General features: G+C 39.8%; 1 protein-coding gene and 1 long non-coding RNA gene across 3 annotated transcripts in view; both read right to left on the bottom strand.

The window, feature by feature from the left end:
- Positions 1-12,770, bottom strand: part of LOC134793473 (afadin) — a 125,755-nt gene that overhangs the window by 96,767 nt on the left and 16,218 nt on the right. For both annotated transcript variants that reach the window (XM_063765056.1, XM_063765057.1), the window contains exon 3: positions 287-416. In XM_063765056.1, the coding sequence (XP_063621126.1) occupies positions 287-394 (108 nt within the window). In that variant the 5' untranslated portion in view covers positions 395-416. The remainder of the gene's footprint in view (positions 1-286; positions 417-12,770) is intronic.
- On the bottom strand, positions 9,696-10,559 carry LOC134793983 (uncharacterized). The gene is made up of 2 exons (XR_010144605.1): positions 10,384-10,559; positions 9,696-9,882 (listed from the first exon to the last, which is right to left on the bottom strand). It is a non-coding gene; the product is annotated as an uncharacterized LOC134793983 (long non-coding RNA).

Raw genomic sequence — 12,770 nt, 5'->3', positions numbered from 1 at the left:
GTATTAGGACTGTCAGAGGCACAAAATGTTGAACTCTGACCACAGTCACTCTTTAAATTCATATTAAGTGTAGGTATCCAGCATCACACTCTTTATAGCACGATTTCTCACCGATCCCTGCACAGAATACATTAATCCAATTTTCTGTGGATCAGCGATACATTTTGATGTGACGTCGCCGTCGTAGACAACTCACGCGAGCCCGGGTTCATCAAACCGACTCGTTCCTTTCATGCACTAGTTTTGTCGGAGCCTTAGCCGTGTCAGTATGATATATTTTATTTACCTCGTTGGGCTCGCTCAGCTCGAACAGATCGAGCCGGTTGGCGTTCCACTGTTGGATCATGTTGCGGAGCGCCTCGCGCTCCAGCATGCGCTTGTCCGCCGCGTCCATCGTGTCACCGCATCAAGTCAGTCTGTAAACAAATTACATACACAATTAGCTTCAGAGTGCAGAAAACTACATGGGCCACGCCATATTTTACGATCTTTTTTTTTCTCTTGTAAAGGACAAGCTCGGCATTCTGAGAAGAAATAACATACAATTTCTACAAGCTACCCGTTAATTCTATGTAAGCATTGACAGTTCCAAGGAAAAATATTACGGACTATTTTTTGCCCTTACCACACAAATTACAGTTGAAATGTAGCTTAAACCTAAATGATCGATTGAGCCTAAACGGTCAGCTTCAAATATTTCAACTATACGTTTGAGGATACCTTTACAACCCGCACAAGTAAAACGTATAATTACTAGGTAGGTAGGTACTTTGTATTCACATAATTATTAAACAAGTTCCATTTCAAATACTTTTTTGTTTTATCGATACACTGTCTAACATAGGTACATAGTAATCTATATCACAATCAACAATTGTTATGGATTGTTCGTGTACTCCGTTACTACCAACGTGTCGGTGACACAACGCACCGGAGCCTGGACAATGCCAGCGTTAGGAGATAACATAATATTTGTTGACAAAACCCGCTTCGGCACACCTACTCGGTGTACGGGCGCGATTACTATCGGATCTATCAATTGACGATTACGATAAATTTTACGATAACGCTGAATGTAACATTACATTGTTTACAGGTTTCTAGTTTCTATACATCATTTCCATGAATGAAAGCACTATAATGAGTTTTAGTAAGACTGTAGTCGCAGCAAGGATAAAACATCTACGTGTATACTTAGTAAAACACGATCTACCTATACATTTATGCAATGATTAGTCGACTATGAAGAACGACACCGATTTGTATAACAGTACGTAATGGAGTTGTTTCCGATCACCTGTCATTTTCTTTCCGCTCCGTTTTGATTGATGTAGGTATCTAATGTAACTAGCGATCGTTTCAAGGCATTTCTCAATGTGCACTCTAACGAGCGAAAAACACGGTGAAATTGTTGAATCAAGCAGTGTCTATGGCAACGCCGATGGTGGGTAATCAAACAACGAGGTCAGGCGGCTAGCCAAAGTTTAAGGCACTTTCTATTTTCGTCAGGCATTCCTTGACTCGACAAAAATGCTCGCTGAATGTTCATTGATTGACTATTTCCTGCAATCAGTAATCGAATCGATCGATCATGCATGGCATCTAAACGCGCTCGATTACGTTATTTTATTGTGAAGTTCTAATTAATAGTTTCCTTTTTCAAAAATATGATGAAGAAAATATGTATGCGCACAAAGTGGGCGGACTTGGCATTCATCATGTAGGTACACTGGTACAGCAGGCGCACCTCCACAAGCGCACTTCAGTATTTATAACGTAAACATATGGCCCCGTCGTGAAACACCGCGACCGATATGCCCGTAAAATGGTTCGCTCATTGCCTAAAACGATTTGAATGTTTAATTTGGTCCAATGTGACCTTTGTATTGAAGTAGTTTTTTAGGTAGTTACCTTTTATGCTTAAAAGTTTTAAGCATATACCACCTAATACTTTCAAAATGGGCAGACTAAAACCCCATACCATAACAAAGGGTAAACGACCTCAGCGTGATCACCGCAAAAAGCCAAAATCACAGCCAAAAGTGCCAACACAACAGTTGTTATCGTTGGTGTACCACCAATTACAACACGTATTGAATTATGATTGTTTTGAAGCTATCAAGTACTTCGGGGCATCGTCATTGTAATAAAGCAATTGCCTAAGGAATCCATATTGTATGCATATGCATCTGCTGCATTCCAATCAGCAGCGGGCACGTAATGTTAGTACGTAGAAATAGATTAACGTATACGTTTCGCGTTACTAGGAAACGGTTCCCATTTGAAAATTTCATCCGAAGCCAGTTTATTAGTGTAAGCTGTCAGAACCCGTACAGCCGGCGGGCTGTAATGTTAATGTTATTTGAAAACGCTTCCGCTGCTCGTGCGCTTGCAGCTGCAATGTTCTAGGTGCAAGCACGTAGTACTTGCATACATTCCCTTGGAAATTCTGCAGTAAAAATTACGAATTACGTCGGTATTATTTTAAACCAGTCTACGATAGGTGACGATGAGATAGCGAACCTGAAGGAGGCCAGGGAGGCCTGGTGTGAGTCATGCCCGAGTGCGGACATCCCAGTTGCCCGTCACTGTCAACGGGATTGGGACTCCCCACGACTAAAGTTAGCCCACGCCGCACTCATCGAACAAAGCCCGGACGATTCTGAGCGTGCGCGCATCCTGGCAGTTTCGGTCCCCGAGTCAGGCCACTGGTTAAAAGCTCTACCATCTAGACAGGTCGGCACTGTTCTGGATCCAAGTAGCTTAAGGATAGCAATATGCTTGAGGCTTGGATCCAGAATATGTGTTCCTCATACGTGCATCTGCGGCAAGGATGTGGACCAGTTGGGCCGCCATGGCCTCTCATGTTCAAGAAGCGCCGGCCGAATATTCCGCCACAGCACGATTAACGATTTGGTCCGTCGCGCGCTTGCCACCGTGTCTGTGCCTGCGGTTTTAGAACCCGTGGGCATGGCGAGGAACGACGGCAAGCGTCCCGACGGAGCCACGTTGGTGCCGTGGAAGTTAGGAAGGGCCCTGGTGTGGGACACAACATGTGTCGACACATTTGCGCAATCCCACATTCAGGGGACCCGCATTCAGGCCGGCGCTGCGGCTGACCAGGCCCAAGTTCTCAAGCGCCGCAAATACTCGACGTTGATCAACGACTATGAGTTTGCGGCGCTCGCGGTTGAGACTTTGGGTCCCTGGTCAGCCGACATGAAAATATTCATAGGAGCACTATCGGCCCGGCTGGTTGACACCACAGGGGACCCCAGGGCTGGTGCGTACCTCTCTCAACGTATTTCTCTTGCGATACAGAGAGGTAACGCCGCCAGTGTCATGGGGTCCTTGCCGCAGTCCGACCTGTTGGACGGGGTGTTCTTTTTATAATTGGTTTGGTTTTTTGTAGGTAAGTATATTTTATAGTTTGTATTTTTATTTTATTTCTAGTTTTAACTTTAGTTTTAATATTGTATATTGTATCTTTAGTTTTAGTAGATTTATGTGTACTTATTGTAATAATCTATATGTGTTATTTTTCATAATATACGGCAGTGTTTCTTGTGACAATTGTCATAAACTTCGAATTACGTTGTTTGATCTAGTCTAGAGTAGTACAAAATTAAATAAACACTGATTGAATTCCGCACATCATTTCGCAGAAGTGAGACTCTATTTTCAAATCATCATATCTATCAGCCCATAGTACTCATACTCAGTTACTGCTGAACATAGGTAAGCCTCTAACATGCCAAGCAAACTGGATATGGCTGCTAAGCTTTTCTCATTAAACTTTATCAAACCGCCTTCCCACCTCGCAAGTCGCCTAAATAATAAAACTAATTGTGAGAAATACGTCGATTATGCAAAAGTTAACAAACAATTACTGCACTAATTGAACAAATTATCTAAGCATCAGTAGAAGTAGAAATACATCGTGCGTTATTCAGGTCAACTAAAATCGACCAATCATGTAGCAGGCAGCTGCGATAAGTTAATACGAATTAACCAGCCGATGACAAATGGCTTCATTGATTTAAATGCCAAAGGATAGTCCTATCGCGAACCAACATGTTTGTGTGGTGATAGTTCAGTAGGGCAGCCGATATTGATTCAAATAACTTAGGAGTATATTAGCTTAGGAAATTTCTGACGAATCTTTATCAAATTCTCCGACGGTAATACCTCTTGGACGCTGCAGCTTTGCCTTATATGTTAACTAATATAGCCTAGTACGCTTTGATTCCAGTGGCGTGGCTTCGATAGAACTCGATTCTCGCTGGCTTGCCTTCCGATTCTAAGACGACCAACCACTGCTTTGTTCAGTGCTGTTATTCTTCTCTTCTTTATCTACATAACACGAGAAGAGGGAGAAATCAGAGGTGTATAATGTAATTGTACAGCATGTAGTTTGAACGGGACACATAAATGTCAATCGCGACGGAACTTCACGGTTGGACGCCGACCTTGCCCCTTCCTGTGCTACGGTGAACTGGTCGCACACGCACCCAACTGGGCTGTTCACCGAGCGGAGTAAATCAGACCCTTGTTCGCATGTTACCTGTTTCGGATCGCGGGTCAAGTTTGACTAGTCGGGACATGTTTTATGAATGTTGAACCCGCGTCAGGCAGACTAGCGTCATTCCTCATCCCACACAACGCAACGCAAAAACCCCAGACAACTCTATCATAAGTTTGTATTATAGACGATGCCGTAGTTTTAGTCTGAACTCGATTTAGATATGATCAAAAATATACGCGTGCAATATTTTCTTGCTTTCTCGTTTGGAATCTGGATGGAACCAACTGAACGGAAGTAAACCAGTTTAGAATACCGCCGTATCACGGCCTTAACGAACTTATATTAACTTGATAAGATTATTAAATTATATAAAACGGGACTTAATCGCGTATTTAAGTTTTAAGCTTTACCGCCGACGTTTCGAGGACGGCGTTGTCCCCGTGGTCTCGGAGAACAACAACAATTTAATATTGTGTAAAAATCGTTAAAGTTTAAATTAGTGTTTTGATAAGATTCGTTATTCTATGTTCAAACCTATGTAAACCATTTTATTATAAAATATTACTTAAATATTTCTACAATATAAATAACTTGTTCGACGTAACACCTTAGTCTAAAATATGATTGTCTCGCTTTCTCTCTGTAATGATATTTAATTCACAATGAGCATTTCGATACCTGCTATCAAATCCGCCATTTCAAATTGTTCCGCAAAATTTTCCAAACCATAAATAAGTTAATTGGGTAAACTGTAAACTTCAACAATGAAGCCAGGATGCCAAGAACCAATCCAACCAATACACGCGGGTTATGATCGTGTAAACACAAACAATCTATTTTCCATTGAGCACGTTAATTCCGTTTAGCGTGGCGTGGGAACGCACGCCGTTCATACGAGGTGGGTGCAAAAACTAGCGACCCTCCAGCAAGTGCATAGGGGCGGAACACTGACTACCTCACATAGACTCCCTTCCCTACTAACATACGAGCCTCGTGGTCACCATACATTCAAGCTGCGAATCCTAGTTGCATCCTACACCATTTTGTAAACTAAATTGCTAATATATGTAATAAGTGTAAATTGTTAATACATATTTGTAATTTATGTACTTAAATAAGTACAAATTGTACTCAAGCAATTGAAATGCGCAGTCGCGTTTTCTTTCAGTAAGAGATCGCAAACCCCTCCCCCTACTTCTCGTAGTGCTCATTACTATACTACTGGTAAATCTCGATTTGGTGACCGTGAATTGGTGTACCCTTATTTTATCGCCAAATTGTTTGCAGAATTTTGTTATACAGAAAATTATTCATAGAATAATCGAATCTCACATTTTTGTTACAATTAATTCTGTTTCTTCGATTATTCATTTCAAAGAAACTAATTTTGTAACTTGATTAAAATTCAGAATATTTATTCAAAGATTTTTAAATAAAATAAAAGACTGACTGTAGAATTATTATTCATTGAATATTATTTGTGCGAGACTACAATTCACAGAATATTAATTTCAACAATTATTATTTTACAAAAGTACCTTTCACATACTCGTAGTATTCATTGAAATTGCTAAAAAAGGAGTTTAGGTTACTTTAGAGCTACAACTTCTAAGAAAAGGATCCCTTGCTGGAAAAGTGGGTTAGGTTAAATAGGTTAGAACTGCGACCCCCAGGAAAACGAACGGTTGCCAGAAAAGTGGGTTAGGTTAGGTTAGAACTGCGACCCCCAAGAAAACGAACTGTTGCCAGAAAAGTGGGTTAGGTTAGGTTAGAACTGCGACCCCCATAAAAACGAACTTTATCCATAAAAGTGAGTTAGGTTAGGTTAGAACTGCGACCCCTAAGAAAACGAAATGTTGCCAGAAAAGTGGGTTAGGTTAGGTTAGAACTGCGACCCCCAAGAAAACGAACTGTTGCCAGAAAAGTGGGTTAGGTTAGAACGGCAACCCCTAAAAACGAACTCCTTCCAGAGAAGCAGATTGCGTTAAATTAACGACTAAATAAATAAAATTCGACTAAATGACTATTCTGTATATTAAATTTTGGTGAACCGTATTTATAAGAAGTGACTTTTCTACAGATCGATGATTCTGTGAAATGAAATTACATGATCAAATTGTTTTTGAAACAAAACTAATGTTTTAAATATTTGGTGAAACATAATTAATCCGAATTAAAATTATTTGAAGTAAATATTCTATGTAAAGATTATTTTGCGATTTGAAATTACTTGAAAAATTTTCTGTGAAACGAAAATCTGCAGAAAAATTGACGGCAAAATAAAGGTAAACCCCGTGAATTATCTTTTATGCTCCATCTAGTGAGTGATCTGGGGCGGAACAAGTGGACCCGCCACGACACTCCCTTATCAATACGGTACCACTTCACATTTCTCCACATTCCACGAGCACTTTAAACACTTGCTCTTTTTGTGCACGTCGCTCAAGTTACTAATGAAGGGGCAAAAACGAGGAATGCTAAGGTTAAGAGCCCGTGAGCACATTACCCTCGTTCGTTTGAGCAATTATAAACCATCTAAATGTGCTAAACGGTTCTCATAATTGTAATATCTACCAAAATGTTGTTTTATATCTTTACTTAAAAACAGCTTTCAGTTTAGGAATTGTCCATGAAATAGCTTCGACAAAAAAGGACAGCTATGCATGCATCACGTGCATTTAAACGGCGGAAACTTTAACTGCTCTGGCATTTCTAACCGGAATATCTATAAAATGTGTCAATGTACGCCGACTAGCAATTTTTCGACACGGTATCTTATTGCGAGCAACCGGCTTATTATAGCGGTTCAGTAAATTATCTGAATGTCGCAGACTTGGATGCGCCGCCATTCATAAAATCGCGTGTTCGTTAAAGTTGCGGGAACCGTGAAACCTGATGTGTTTGCGATTTAGATAGCTCGACGAGTGTATGATATTATCTAAGTCGTATGTTCACATCGTCGGCTAACGAGAGTTTGCTCTCTGTCATCGCTTAGATGTAGAACGAGAAGAAGCTAGTCTCCCGGCGGTCACGCGACAAGCGGAGTTCAGAGTTAACGTACCCAGTGCTTGAGAACTCGGTCCCCTTGTGTGAGGACTCCCATGTCTGTTACGTAATGCGACTGTACTGTTATATGGTGTCGCGTCACGCAATACTAATTGACGTCTACGACGCTGTAATAAGTGTCGTCTTCACTCAGCCGTTTCGTTCTCCGCTAGCGCTTATCTCTAAACCTATATGTAACATTTTAAACCGGCTTTTGTATTAGCGGCGCCCTCGTTACAGAAATGCAGCGACCAGTTTTTTACTTCTCCTTTATCAATGTCAAAGGGTGATTTAGACGCCCGTTTACTTACTTAACCTTGAACTTTCTGAAGTATCAACGCACCCCTTGTCAGACTAATGATCATATAATAGACGTGCCCACAAACATGTCGTATAAGGTCCTGTCGTTGACGTGGATAAAAAAGTGGTCGTTTCACTTCAGTATTGATACTTACATTAATTGAATTTGATAACTACTTAAAATGCGTGGTCGGCATTGACGAAGGAATGCAAAGGTACAAAGATAAAGTCGTGACTCGTGAGTCACATGGAAGGCACGCGAGACTCCGCGCCGCTAAGCTCCACCCCGACAGCCTTAGCACTTAAGCATAGGGTACCTGCGATGTGTGGCACTCAATCTTGGTGACGTCACATCATGAATTCATGAGCGATAAATTAATCGTCAAGATAAAGATACAATTGACTTGCCAATTAATTGCCCTCAACTACAATTGCACTATTCATCTTCAAAAATAGTTTTACAACGATTTTACTGCTATAGTTTAAAGCTCATGGGACATCTTTGTCTAGTGATCAGATGTATAGATTTAGAATGAGTATATACGTTACAATCTCAAGGGAACATCAGACTTATTACCTACCTACGAGTAATGACTACGGGCGCGCACCTGCTTATAGCTTACAAACTCGACACGACGCTGGTGTTCATCGGACTAGAATCAAATTACCATGTTGTCAGCATGATCCTGGTGTAAACAGACCTGTATTTGGTTACTTACAAGAGCAAAACAATACAAGATGTGAATCTTAGATTTAGAGAGTCGCATCGTATCATCGTATCTATTGGCGAAGTGATAGTAGGGCAGCAGTTAGTAGTCGGGTTTCGTTCCGGTGTGTCAGAGAGAGTAAGCGCGTTGGCAAGCCGCCGGCAGGCCCAGCGCGGGGTGCCACGTTTTGCAATCTGGGCACAGGTAACTGAGAAGTGACGCGGGCCGCGACTCTGACGGCATTAGCGACTACAAACGACCGTGACCGGACGGACGCGTTCACTATCGATGAAAGCGGCGAAACACGCGATTACGTCGCATAACTGATCCGTTTTGGAGAAACAACGAAAATCTGTGATATGCACGACTTGCTGATTTAGTTACGAAAATATCATCGTATTCTAAAATCTGATGAGTTAATCTGTCGTATCGTGTCGTCGCTACGGTCGCTGAAACAATTACAGGACGTGATCTGAAAGGTTTCTGAGTTTTCATTTGGCAGAAGCATTGTTTTGGGTCATTAGCTTACGGTCATTCAGGTCGTTTAGTACACAATGTTGATGTAGTATCTGAAAAACCTAAATACGATTGATCTATAGATGACTGGATATACCTACTGAAGTTGTCTAAATGCAATGCACTTCAGAAAAAAGTATGTCAAAAGGGGCTACAGTTGATGTGTTTAAAACTCCCTATAGCGGTAACTGTCGTCTGTGGGTACAGACTAGAGATGCCCCGAATAGTGAATTTGGCCGAATACCGAATATTCGGCCCCACTCTCGGCCGAATACCGAATATTAGGCGACCGAATATTCGGCATGACGTGCGAACTAGACGTGCGCGCCGCCGCGGCGCGCTGCCGCCATAAGGAGTCAGCGCGCCGCCGCCGCCGCCGGTAGTTTAAAATTCGCGCCGAAACAAAACCCGCAAGAGGGTACAAATTTAAAATCAATGGATATAAAGCGCGTGCAACGTGCCTAGCTTTAGCGTTCCGACTGTTCCGTTTTTTTAATTCAATGCTTGATTTATTTTAACCCTTAAATCGATAACGTACACTATACTGGACATCCCAAGAAAAAAATTCTGCACCAAATATTAAAGCATAGCGTTACTTTCGGGACTCCCTCTGGTCGCATAACAACTTTTGTCATATTTTTAATTGTCATAACACTTTATGCATAAAATTGTAAGTCATAAAAATCTTTAGTCAGAATTATTCCTGAGCATAACTGGGTTTTTGTCATAAATGAATTATGTCATAATTTTTATAGTCATTAATTTAATTCGCATAAAATTTTAAGTCTTCTGCTTGATATCCATAATTGTTTTTCGGTCGAAGTATTGCAGTGCATAGTACTAATATAGACATAAAAAATTAAGTCATATATCTAAATATATGACTCTGGTCATAATATGTTTTTTTTTTCATAAATGTTACAAAGCATGAATAATAAATATAAAAGAGGAGATTGAAGGAGAGGAGCCCCCCTCCAGTAGGAGAAACGGTTTTATAAAATAAACTAATCATAATAGGTAGGTTAGGTTCGTTAGGTTTTTTTATATGCCCGAAGGGCAAACTACGCAGAAATAGGAGCCCCGCGTGAGCGGGGCTCCGTCGAATTAAGTGTTAGGGAAAAGGTTTTTTTCGAGGAGTTGTTGAGAGGCTAAAATTAGTTTCTTGAATTATTTATGTAAACCATTATGGTTGAAAATTATTATGCTACAAAACGTTATACGTAAAAACATTATAAGTATCGATAAATATGCTTTTAGCTGGTATGACATTTGATTCCTTATAATCAAAACCTATATGCATAAAAAATATATGACAACTGCTGAGTATGTCATCAAATATTATGGCCAAAAATGTATGACACAATATAATATGACTTTTCATTTGTATGCGCAATGATGATTATGACACAAGCTGTTATGCGCATCAAAGATATGACCTAAACTTTTATGCAACCCAATATGGACCCGTTACTTTCCCCTGGTAGCGTACTTACACTACCAGGAAACTACGAGTACGAGTACGAGTAGTAGTAGTACTACTTGAATGATATGTTATTTTTAAGTAAGTAAGAAAATATTGGGAACCAGTGTGAACCTAATTTTTTTGTCAAAGTCCTACAGAACGCAGAACTTGCAAGGAAGCATCCGACAGACTGACATTTTCCCCTTTTTTCATTTTTTTTATATGACCGTATTAAGCAGCGTTAAAACGTGTAATAGGTTACTAACTGGTCTGTTTTTTACGTGGCAATATGATTTACATAAAAATGTTTTGTGTTTATGGGTAAAAACAAGTGTAAAAAGTGTAATGTCCAGTATTTTGCCCGTTGTCGATTACACGACACTTTTGCTAAGTCCAATATGTTGGACGTTGCCAAGTATGCGAAGAGTAAAATGATTAAATTTTCTGGTAGTTTTTGTGGTAAATAAATTAAATAGAGGGATGTTAGGTGTTTCAAAACGTTCTAAAAAGTAATTACTTGCGGTAATACAACGTAATGAACCAAATAGATAAAAAAAAATATTTTTATGGATTTTTTTTCCTGTGGATGTTTTTATGGATTTTTTTGTCCTGTGTGTGTGTGTGTGGATTTGTTTTCATCAAGAGACAGACCCGATTTCATTTGAGAAATTTATTACGAAAATTTTGATAAAAGTGCATGCATTATTGTAAAAACCATTGCTCATATGTTACTGCTTCCTAGGATACCCCGCTAAGTTAGATTGAATGTGAAATAAATGACGTCAATGACTGGTAAAATTTTACCACCTACGAGCTATAAAGTTATTGCAAAAATATATAAATAATAGGTTTTACTTACTTAAATTTATTACATAAGTTGACATTATCAGTAAGTGTATTTCTAATTAAAAATTAAATTTTATTTAAAAAAACATGAATTGGACTAAAAAACCCTTATGCACATACAGTAGGTACTCTATACTCGGCGTGACCAAAATACTGGACGTCTTTTCATTACGCGGCGTATCTTTTTATTTACACCGAACATAGCAACGTCCAACATACTTGACATATGTTTTTTTCAACATTATAATTAGATATTTTTTATATACCAAAAAAACGATGTAACACAGTTTTTTTTTGAGATTTTTTCCCTTGTTGATTTAGAGTTAATCTTGCTTTTTCATTATACGTATATTGAAAAGTTGAAAATCCCACGCCGCCGGCGTTACGCCGCCGGCGTTACGCCGCCGGCGTTACGCCGCCGCCATGGATTTTTTCGTGGCGCGCCGCCGCCCCATTTTTTTCTACCGGCGCGCACGTCTAGTGCGAACATTTTGAGTCACAATTATTAATAACTGTTCGCCAACAAAGCACAACTTTTGCTAAGATATATTTTTATGTTGAACAGAATTAATGAATGTAGGTTAGAGTCAATCAAATGATATAAATATGATATAAATAAAATATTTTGTAATCAACAAATGCTCAAAAAAGTGCCTTCGTATTTAACTACTTTCCAAGGATACATTTTAAATATTAAATATACATAGTTTTTTTTTTGGTTATTTTTTTGTTTAATTTTTCTGTTAGGTAGGTGCAACAGACAGATATTCGGTATTCGGCCGAATAGTAGGCAACATTCGGCCGAATACAGAATATTCGGCAAAGTGGCCGAATAGGCCGAATACCGAATAGTTGCCGAATATTCGTGGCATCTCTAGTACAGACAATTTGTGCCGTACCTTATCGACCATTGAAGGGTGTACGAAGGGAGGCCGGAGCCAGGCACCGACTGTACCAACGTGCACCTCACGCAGGTTCCCTCAATGGGTAACCCGACACGGAAAATGACATACATATTGAAACTACCGATTTTGAAACGACTCGCGACGAAAGAATATTTTGGTCTCACGAAAATAAAAATATTAGGCCAATGTCGTTGAACAAAGAGTAGCTGAACAAACCTCTTAGTTAATTGTAATTTGGTAACAGAACGGCAAACTACCTCGGATTAAAAAGATAATCTAAGACAATACTCGTCTTGCGCCATTGATGTTCAGAGAACCGAGATGCCATTACAAGCCATTGTTTCCAAAATCATTTTGCAAGGCGGCGGGTAAACGATAAATAATACGTTATTTACTTGCTCTTGCTTCAATATCACGTTCTGTTTCCGTTACTACAATATTCCCACAATATTGTATTGAGTATT

This window comes from Cydia splendana, chromosome 9 (assembly GCF_910591565.1).
Source record: "Cydia splendana chromosome 9, ilCydSple1.2, whole genome shotgun sequence".
In the NCBI taxonomy this organism is placed as follows: domain Eukaryota; kingdom Metazoa; phylum Arthropoda; class Insecta; order Lepidoptera; family Tortricidae; genus Cydia; species Cydia splendana.
Note: the sequence above shows the minus strand (reverse complement) of the source record. Positions and strands in the feature narration are given on the sequence as shown.